General features: G+C 39.5%; 1 protein-coding gene across 1 annotated transcript; it reads right to left on the bottom strand.

The window, feature by feature from the left end:
* Nucleotides 1-431: 431 nt before the first annotated feature.
* On the bottom strand, nucleotides 432-8,379 carry MEOX1 (mesenchyme homeobox 1). Its single transcript, XM_074926892.1, has 3 exons — nucleotides 7,799-8,379; nucleotides 1,637-1,809; nucleotides 432-791 (listed from the first exon to the last, which is right to left on the bottom strand). Exons 1-3 carry the CDS (start codon nucleotides 8,247-8,249, stop codon nucleotides 669-671), a joined length of 747 nt encoding a protein of 248 aa, XP_074782993.1. The 5' UTR covers nucleotides 8,250-8,379; the 3' UTR covers nucleotides 432-668.
* Nucleotides 8,380-9,482: the final 1,103 nt, after the last annotated feature.

Here is a 9,482-nt window from a genome sequence, read left to right as displayed (position 1 = left end):
CAGTAAGCTTGAAAGAAATCTTCCTCTGCAAACTGCTCCATCAACAAGGCATCTATCTTCTTGGACTGTCAATGTGAAAGCCATCTCTTCAGAAACTGGTAAGCAGAATCCTGTGAATATAGTTCTGGCATCAGATTTTTATTTTTAAATCTTACTGCCTAGCCATACAGGTCTTCAATTCACATCGCAAGAAAAGCCAGTGATTATCAAAGTGTTTATTTCTCCTAAAGTAAGGCACAAGGAAATGGTCAAGTCCAAATGCAGAATGAATGGATATGATGGGGAAAGGCTGGATGAGAATACCATTGCATTATCACTTGCTGAGTGACAGCCTGTATTTTCTGAGAGTTTGAGAATGTAGACAACATTACTCCTCTTTTATATTCAGTGTCTGTTAACTTTTATTCTGAAGACACATCTGTGGTAGTAAGACAATTCCAGAGAGAGTTAAATTCATTCAGACAAAAATCAAAATCATGCCCTCTGGCTTTTTCCTACTGTTTTCTTTAATTGCCTCTGTAACCTAAAGCATCATGCAACCTTTTAAAGACACAGGGCTACAGGTTTTGCAAGCAGGGGCATCTCATGGTGTAGCTGACCCAGAGCAGTGTTGCATCCACTTTCTGATCAATTACTTTCTCCATATTCCTCTTCCATTGTCAAAAGGACTAGTCAGAGCTGGGGGATGCAGCAGAATCTACATCTTCTGTGTCCCGTTCATGTGGGGACACTGGTTGCCCGCCTTTAACACGTTTCCACTTCATCCTTCTGTTTTGAAACCATACTTTGACCTGGGTGATAAAAAGGAAATAATTACTTACTGACCCAATCTGAGCTGTATAAACAGACCTATGCATATATGTGTGTATCAATAGACAACTGTTTTGTGGAATTCTAGAAGAAAAGGTGAAAGGAACCTCACAAGTTTAAAGAATCCATCTCTCTAACAAAGACAGGATTTATTCTTTCTAAACTATTCTGTGCAGATATTTCTCTGAGACCTGCAAAGGCAGTAAAAGTGCTTTGCCTAGTATCTGTCTTTATGTCAAATAAACGTGTCAATCCAATGGGCATAGTGCATCTAATGTCTTTTAAAATGTAGTCCATCCAGTCTAATGCTTCAGGAATTATAATTTGCTTCACTTAATTGAGCAGTTCCTCTATTGTCCACTAAGCTTTGATAAGGAAACCCTGACTGAGATCACAATGAGAGAAGAGAAATATCTCTCCCCATGGAACTCTGCATTTTTGTCTTTCCTTATGACCTCAGAATACTACCCGATCCAGGAAGAATGCATGTATTGAACATATTCTAATAATTTCCTGGTACTCGCAGTCTAAGGTTGTATCTATATTCCATCTGTAAGCCTTAGTACACATCGATATGTCAATGAACAGTGGTAAACAGCTCAGTAGGTACCGGTTATTCCCAAACGTATCTTTAGTTAAATGTATTTTTATTAACTACTTGCAGAAATTTGTAACAAATATGTTTTAAAAGAATGTGTAGGCTTTGTGTTAAAATACCTCTGTGCCATCACAAAATTACACTCGAGTAACATATCTGGTTTTTAGCTTTAGAAAGAAGTTGTGGGGGAGGAAGAGGAATCTGGGGAGGCAGGGATTCGGGAAGTACTTGTCTCTCGGTGAGGTCCAGGTTCACAGCTATCTCGTATCTCCTGAGCCTTGTCAAGTAGTTATGGTGGGCAAATTCAGCTTCCAGCTCCTGTAGCTGCTCCTTTGTGAAAGCTGTCCTTTCCTTCCGTGATTTGCTGCTTGTTTCTCCCTTGTTGTTTGAGTTCTGGTTTTCTAAGAGGCAAGAACATGTGTAATTTGCAGTTACATTGATTTGTGTGAACGTGTATCGCAGAGGTCTGATATAAACTACTAATTGAAGTGCTTGGTAGAAGTTTGAAGAAATTCGTGCTCTGCCCCTTCAAGCCCAGCATGACTAATCAGTGTTGCCAGTCTTGGGTCCAAGGGGGACAGCTCAGAGTCAGGAAGGAGTGTGTTGTCAAAACTGCAGAAGCGCAGGCCTGGGTCTGTGAGGTCAGGGATGAGCAGCTATGGGGAGGAAGCTCTCATTCCTTGCTATCATTGCATCAAAATAGTTTCCTTTCCCACATCTTTACTTTCATTCCTTATACACATATCACCGCTTTCCCCTGCTCTACCCAGCAACAGGCAGCAAAGCTAGCACTTTGTGTATATGATGTGTAATATCTTATGAGTGCATGGTGACCCTGGTGCAGGGCACAAGGTGAAGTCACTTAGTAAGCACCCTAAACTAGCGTATGGGCTGGAAACACTGGGGAGCAGGGAGGCGGGGAGGAACATGGTAAAACAAGCAACACCAGAGAATCAATGTTCTTTGTATTGTCACACAGTACTCCAGACTTCGAGCTGCTTCTAATCCTTGCTAAATGAAAACTGTAAGATCTGGTATCTGTGGGAGTGATTGGCCTCAGTATCATCCTTGTCACTGCCCTGAAACTTTCTTGCTGTTTGTGCACTTGGCTTCAATATGGTCGAGTCATATTTCTAACACAAATTTCAAGCCATAGCCAAAGGAATGCTGCACAAATTATGCTAAAAAGCAAGCTCAAACTGACTTTGCTTGAGACTGTGGCAATCTATTTTTCCTTTTTTTCTAGTGTTTTTAAAATTCGTGCTTATGAAGAATCTCCAAGCAACGCAAGGGAAAATGCACTTGTTTCAGTGAGTGAAGCCCAAACTGCTAATCTCTCAGGGAGTCTGTTTTACAAGTTCCTTGACTCTTTCTCCCCTCTTTCTCCTGTTGTTGGCCAGATTTCCTGAACTGAAGATGCTAGTAGTTTTTTTGTTACACTAAGGATTAATTACTTAATTTTTGTGTGTAACCAATGTTCAACAAAGTTTTGTGTGTCCTAGCATAATACTTCGACAAAGAAATTATATACAAAATGTTGGCCATGAGCACAACATGCAACATCATCTTCTAGAGGTTCCTTTGTTTGCAAAAGCAATAAAGCTGGAAAAATGTGTCGGGTGTGGCTGTAGGCTTCATGATTGATCTGATTTGAGCTCTGTCCCTCAGAGAGAGAGATCAAACATAGCTCCCATTAGTGACAGTGCACACAGGGAACAGTGTATCACATGCTGCAGCTGTACTGCTCTCCATTTCAAGGACAATAGTCTTGTTTGCATCAACATGGTTCTTACTACTTCAAAAATCCCCCCCAATTTGGGGACAATATGAAAACAAAACCCCAGAAGTTTCTTCCCATGGTTTTGCCCATAGTTGTACAATCCACTTCATCCTTATCTCTTACTGAACAAACACACCATTACATGTTTCCTAAAGGCTGACAAATGTGACTTTTCCAAGAGTGGTGGGGAAGCAGGATTTGAAGTGTAGATCCCCTGCCGGGAACTTTGCCACCAGCTTCTGGGAGCCTTGGTCTCAAGAGCTTCCCCCTGGGTCTCTGCTCCCTTCGCAGACATGTGGAGGGGTGAAGCAGCTTTCCAATGCCAGTAACAGATTGGAGGAACTAAAGCCACCCCTGTCAAATTAACCTGGGATAAACACAGCTAATGCAACCTGAATATACATGTGAGCTCACCACTTATCCCTGTGCAAAGGACATGCTTTTTAAGGGGAAGTTTCACCAGTCTTTATCTAAAAAAAAAAAAAAAAGAAAAAAGTATTTTTAAGTAGCTAAGTATTTCTGGTAACAGAGGAGGATGCGTAGCTTGGAGGCTGTTTGCCACATGGTGTTGTAAAGAGACATATGGTTATTCATGGCTGGAGGTTTTGTGATATTCCAAAAGTGGAAATTAGGCCTAGTTGCTTCAGAATTTTGACAATAGAATGTGGAAAATGGCAAATGTTTTGTGAAAGGGCAAACTGATTTGGAAAGATTTTCCTACTGTACTGCCAGTTTAAAAAAACCTGACCTGCTTAAGAATCACAGGAAGATCTCTACCATGAAGCATGCATGCTTGCAGGATCTCAACCAGTGTCATTGTGTAGTTGAACTGAACAGCTTCCTTTCCCCAGGGCTGCATCAAAACAGGTGTAGGAACCCAAATGGTACATGTTCCTATGATATAAAGTTTCCCCCCAAAACCTGTATCAGGCACTCATACATACATGTGTGTATGAAGAGGCAACCTGTTCCCTTCAAAACAATGGGCCAAATTCATCCTTTGGAGCTGTTCAACAGAAGTCAGGATTTCTTTGTGCTTACAACAAGTGTAACTGAATTGGAGAATCTGGTCTCATGTATTAGTACTCAATCTCCCTCACTGGGTTGAACTGGTTTACTAAAAATAGGCAGCATAACAATGCTTTGGAGGAAGACGTAAGGACGCTGCGCTGTGCAGATACAGGATTTTGTCACCACAGAGGGTACTTGTATTGCTCAGAGAGCAGCTTAGGCACAGAAGTATGTGGGTTGCTAATGCCTGTGTGCGGAGGATCCTACCTGCTTGTTAGATGTTTGTGGTGATTCACAGCCCAGAACAATGCACCTGGTGTTTGTTATTCTACAAACTACTGTAGATGTCTGAAATTTTGCCCTGAGTAGAAGAAAGTAAAACAAAAATGTGAAACATCTACACAGTGTTGCCTTTTTCCCCATACTAAAGACTTTGAGAGCATATTTATTCTAAGCAATTAAATCAAGTAGTAAGACACTGATAGATTTTGCTGTTATGGAATATAAAATTCTGAGAGCTGTCAAGAACATTTGCCACATAAAATGACTTTATAAATGGTGGATTCATTTGGCAGCTGATGTTAAAGTATCCAAAAGTTACTTCAGTGTGCACCACGTGGAATAGTGCTCAGGGGAGGGTGCAGACAGAGGGCAATGACACAAGACATTCTGCACCCAGACCACTTTAAACTGATCAGGGACTTGCCTGTGCTTTGCTTTTCAGTCCTTCTCAGGTTATTTGCTGCTGCCTGCTGCTGTCTACTCTTACCTACTGCTTTTTATGCCACCATGACTGTAAATGTGAATTTCAAGCTTAAAAAAATCCTATTTTTCTAAGAGTTAGATTCTAAGTTAGTGGCAAGACTGAGAAAAGTTGGCAGATTTGGGAATTCATATCAGCTCTAGACATTTTAATACAAAGTTTTTCAGAATTCTTCAGTTAAGGACACTGTATGTCTAATGTTATTAAGGGAGTCATTATACACTGTTATCACATTCTCGTTTCTACTGCAGCCTCACTAACATTCTGTATTGTTTCATTCATATAAAATAAATGTATGAATTCTATTATGTATTATATTGCTATTGTTGGAGATCTAGAGATTTAAAGTGCATAATAATGCAAGTACAATTTAGGGCAGGTCAGACAAACTTTACTGAAATTTTATTTGAAAATGTTAATGGCTGTGGCTTGTGGACGGACAGCAGAGGCAGCTGTGAAAGTTAACACTAGGTTAACTTCTATCGTCAGGTCATTTGGTGAGCCTGTGAAGTCAAGACTGAATACAGCATCTAAATAACGGAAGTCTGTAGTGGAAGGGAAAGGTGTGTGTATGTTTATTCCTGAGCACTTGTAGCAGATGCCACTGTTGTTGCCATAACAAAGCCATTCTTTAAATGTTTTTAATATATCTGTGCTTCAAAGAAAGTTTTAAAGATTGACAAGCTTTTTCATTATTTTTGCACCATTCTGCTTGTTTGTCTGAGAAATATGTTTATTTTAGACTTTTCTCAGAACACTCTGCAAAGAGCCATGTTCCAAGATCTTCACTGTGTGTCTCATAACGACTAGGGTCTTCACAAGAACCAAAGGTTTTTGCACACACTAGTACAAATCATGGTAATGCTGTATCTCTATTATAGTTCAGGTAAAATTATGGTGGATAAGGCACCAACTAAAGAAAACAGTTTATCTTGTCTGTTTTGTCTTCAAGTGATTTCAATATATTTTTCTTTACTAGCCTAATCTCTGAAGAGAAGGCTAGTATAAAAAAGGGCTACTATAAAAAGAGATTTTTAGAAAGGAATGAAGGAAAATTCTCAAGAGGAGAGAAAAGACTTATGTTCTACTTAGAATAAAGAATCACTATGTGATATGTCCAGCTGCATTTCTGGAACGGCTGTAAAAGTGGAGGAAATCACAATAAAATTGCTTGTAGATTTTTTTCCCCTCATTTGTTTTATTTTGTCTGGGGACAGAAAGAAGGAAAATCTTATAGGAGGGATATAAAATAATTCTATCTGCTGTCTGATAAGTGAAGAAGGGAGTGACATGAAAAGCCATGGGATCCGCTTTGAGATGTTTTCATTTTTCTTCATTTGCTAGAGTAACAACTTCAACAGACAGCAGCAGTTGCTAGAAGGTAGGAGACACCATACCTTCCAGTGATGTCATTTCTTACAGCTCCCCAGTAAGGAAAAGTATATGGGACAGCAGCAAGCATGAAAAGAAAATGTCAAGGGTGCTGGTAATAGAGAATAGAAGGAACATTTGTCTTCTACTTAACAGGAAATGTGCTTTGAAAACAGTCAAAGAATAAGGATATCCCTCTAACCTGAGTACACTGAAATCTGCTGTTTACCTATGACTAGCAAATGTTTTAATAAAAGCATTATTATTAACTTTTTTTTTTTTTTTTAAGCTTCTTTGAATTTGAGATTTTTGGAAATTTTTGCCCCAAACATGCTTTTTCGATAGAAATGAATTTAAATTCTACAAAGCTCGGTTTCTAAAGAAAAAAACAGTTAACTGAGGGCAGTAAACTAGATTCTGGGCATAAAGAGGTCTGGAATATTAGTAATTTTATGTGTTCCCTCACAGGGAAGAGAACAGAGATTAGGACTAATTGTGTGACAGAGAGCAGGAATACCAGCTTGTTTAAATGGCAAAATGGGTAAATGAAAGTTGTATTAGAGGCGGCTCTTCTGTAGCCAGCCTGTAAAACCTAAAAATAAATAAATCTTTTTATCACTGTGTTCTCTACCTGTAAAATGAGGATACTGAAAAATATTTCCCACTTCACAGCAGTGCTGTGGGAAAAAACACACTGTAGCTTGTGAATTAATACTGTAGCAAATGAATGCATATAAGCATCTTAAAATTTACCAGCTTCCTTGGGAGAAAACAATTTTATGAATATGTCACATATCTGGATTTGAGACAGCAGCACACCAGAGGTTGTATAACTATGAAATTATTGCACTGTAGAAAGAATGTGTTTCGCTAGCTAGGATGACACAGTGAAAACTATCTACATTGTCTGCATTGTTGGACGTTGTACTGATAGGCAGACTCGTAGTACTTCCTGTTTTGACGTAAAAACATTTAATATTTAGTGAAGCCAAATAGGATTTATATCTAAAGGGATACTTTGCATCTTGTACTTCTTATGATAAACTGAGATGTCAAAATCCTAGTATAACATTTCCAACTAGCACAGGCAGCTCAAGATGCTCTTTCACTGCTGTTCTCTTACGCTTGGACAAATGGCAAGGTGGGCAATATATAACTCCAAATCCTAGACCTTTCAGCTCAGTTTACACATGCCATGTGGTTCCTGTTTAATTACAGCAAATGTGTATTTTGCTGGTGAGTAAAATGCCTGGTTCAGTAAACAAGATCTGCAGGACTGAAATACAAACACCAGAGGTCATCAAAGAATAAGTAGTTTAGTTTCAGTCTTGTTATTTTGTAATTTTTTCCAGTCAAGAATTACAGAATGTTTTCCTCATCAGCTTTATTTCTTAATTTCTATTCTCATAGGTGCTCTGATTCTATAGCATGTACTGTCCCACAACCCTGATTTCATATCACCTACCTGAGTTTTCCTTTTTTCTTTTGGATGACTTTTTCTCAGTCTCATTTGTAGTATTTACTGGTACCTCATCATCTTCATTCATACCCACTGCTGCGCTCACTAGATTTGGGCTGCTGCCTTCTGACTCCCCAGAACCCAAAGCCAGTCCTGGATTTAGTCGTCTTCTGGCCTCAGTTGCTGCAAGATGCCAGTCAGAGTGTTGGAAAGAGGGGTGCTGCTCCACAAACGCTCGCTCCTCACATGGGAAACTATGGGGAGCAGTCACCAGGCAGGAAGTTGAGAAATCGGAGTAAGTAGCAAAATCTGATTTTTGATGGAAAGAGAATGGTGCTGGTGGGTAGTGGTTCAGCCCTGAAGCTGAGGTGACATCCGCATGGGTGCTTCGCAGGCACCCCCAAAGTGGGGCAGGAGCTTGTGGACTGCGCATGCAGCTGCTGCTGGTGGGATCCATTTGCTTCCAATCCTGTTCGCACTCCAGTGTTCCTGACTGGTTATAGCTCAGGCTTCAGAATCAGAAGAGGAGCAGAGGGGAAATCTTTCAGATTTTACAGAATAGATTTCTTCCCTAAACAACAGTTTGTTTGAGGGTTTTATGCAGTTGCAGATTTGGTACTTTGGGAACTCTTCTAAATATCTTCATTGTCCCAATTGGAAAACAGTAATCAGATCTATGCAGTGATTGCCCCGAACTGCTTCCCAAGGCCTGAAGCTTGCTTCCTTGTGAAGTGCTGGACATGAGTGAAACACTTTTTAAATACTGTGCTGGGGAGAGAGTGACAAGTTTGTGAAGTGAAATGTGAGAGAGGGGAGGGAGGGGTTAACATACATACACTCAGTCCCTCCAACCAAAGCAAAGCAGGCAACTATTAATCATCCGAAACCTTATATGCACATCTAATGGGATTTGCAGATGGAGCATTTTAAAGAAACAATGTCTGTATTTTTTTTTTAAAGGGAAAGAGCACACAAAAAAGGCTTTAATGTTTCCCTGTAACACTATGAAGTTATTTTTATTGCACTGTTAACAAAATTCCCCAAGTCTTGAATTTGGAAGAAGCCCTAACACAGAATTCAACAGATGCCAAATTTTAAGAACTAAAGTGGGAAATAAAAATAAGAAAGGAGTTCATTATATATAATTCAAGGCCCAATCTTAAGTTTAAAAAAAAAATAAATTAAACCTGGCTTGTGCACACATGTAAGGTTTTGAGTGGTTGTTTGTTTGTTTTGTTAGGTTTGTAACACATGTATTTGCTGAGAATTGGAGTTTGCTGCCAGTGGCAGTTATTCTTTCTGTAGTATACTTTCCAGGGAATTTTCAAGATGTCACTCCTTCCTGCAAGAAAATCTCCTGCTTTTATGCCAATGGAAGACATGTTTTTCATCTTTCGTTGAAAGTTTTATAGTTTTTCCTAACAGAAAGCAGATTCTTAGACCCTAGAGCCATCACAGTTGAAAAGACATTAACAGGGAATCTGTTCTCAATCTCTTTTTCACGGAAGTGTGGCATCTGGGAATGCCCAAAATTCTGCTATGCTAGGGTTACTGCAACTTCTCTTAATGTTGTTCTCCATGTTTTTAATGACAATTTATGTATGCATGTGTTCTGTGTTTCCATAATCTGCTTGCAACCATTTCCCATACTTATCCCCCTAGGTCTGTATGTTCTGTGCATTCCTTTTCC

The sequence above is a fragment of the Athene noctua genome, chromosome 25, assembly GCF_965140245.1.
Source record: "Athene noctua chromosome 25, bAthNoc1.hap1.1, whole genome shotgun sequence".
Taxonomy (NCBI): Eukaryota; Metazoa; Chordata; class Aves; order Strigiformes; family Strigidae; genus Athene; species Athene noctua.
The sequence above is the reverse complement of the archived record's forward strand: the minus strand, read 5'-3'. Positions and strand labels throughout refer to the sequence as shown.

Bases quoted from the DNA above. Each gene is read 5' to 3' on its own strand.
- MEOX1 (XM_074926892.1), bottom strand. From the start codon at position 8,249: ATGGATCCCACCAGCAGCAGCTGCATGCGCAGTCCACAAGCTCCTGCC. The intron at 1,810-7,798 runs GTAGGTGATATG...CTTGCCTCTTAG, and splicing joins AAGAAAAAAGGAAAACTCAG to AAAACCAGAACTCAAACAAC. The intron at 792-1,636 runs GTACTTCCCGAA...TTTATCACCCAG, and splicing joins TGGACCTCACCGAGAGACAA to GTCAAAGTATGGTTTCAAAA.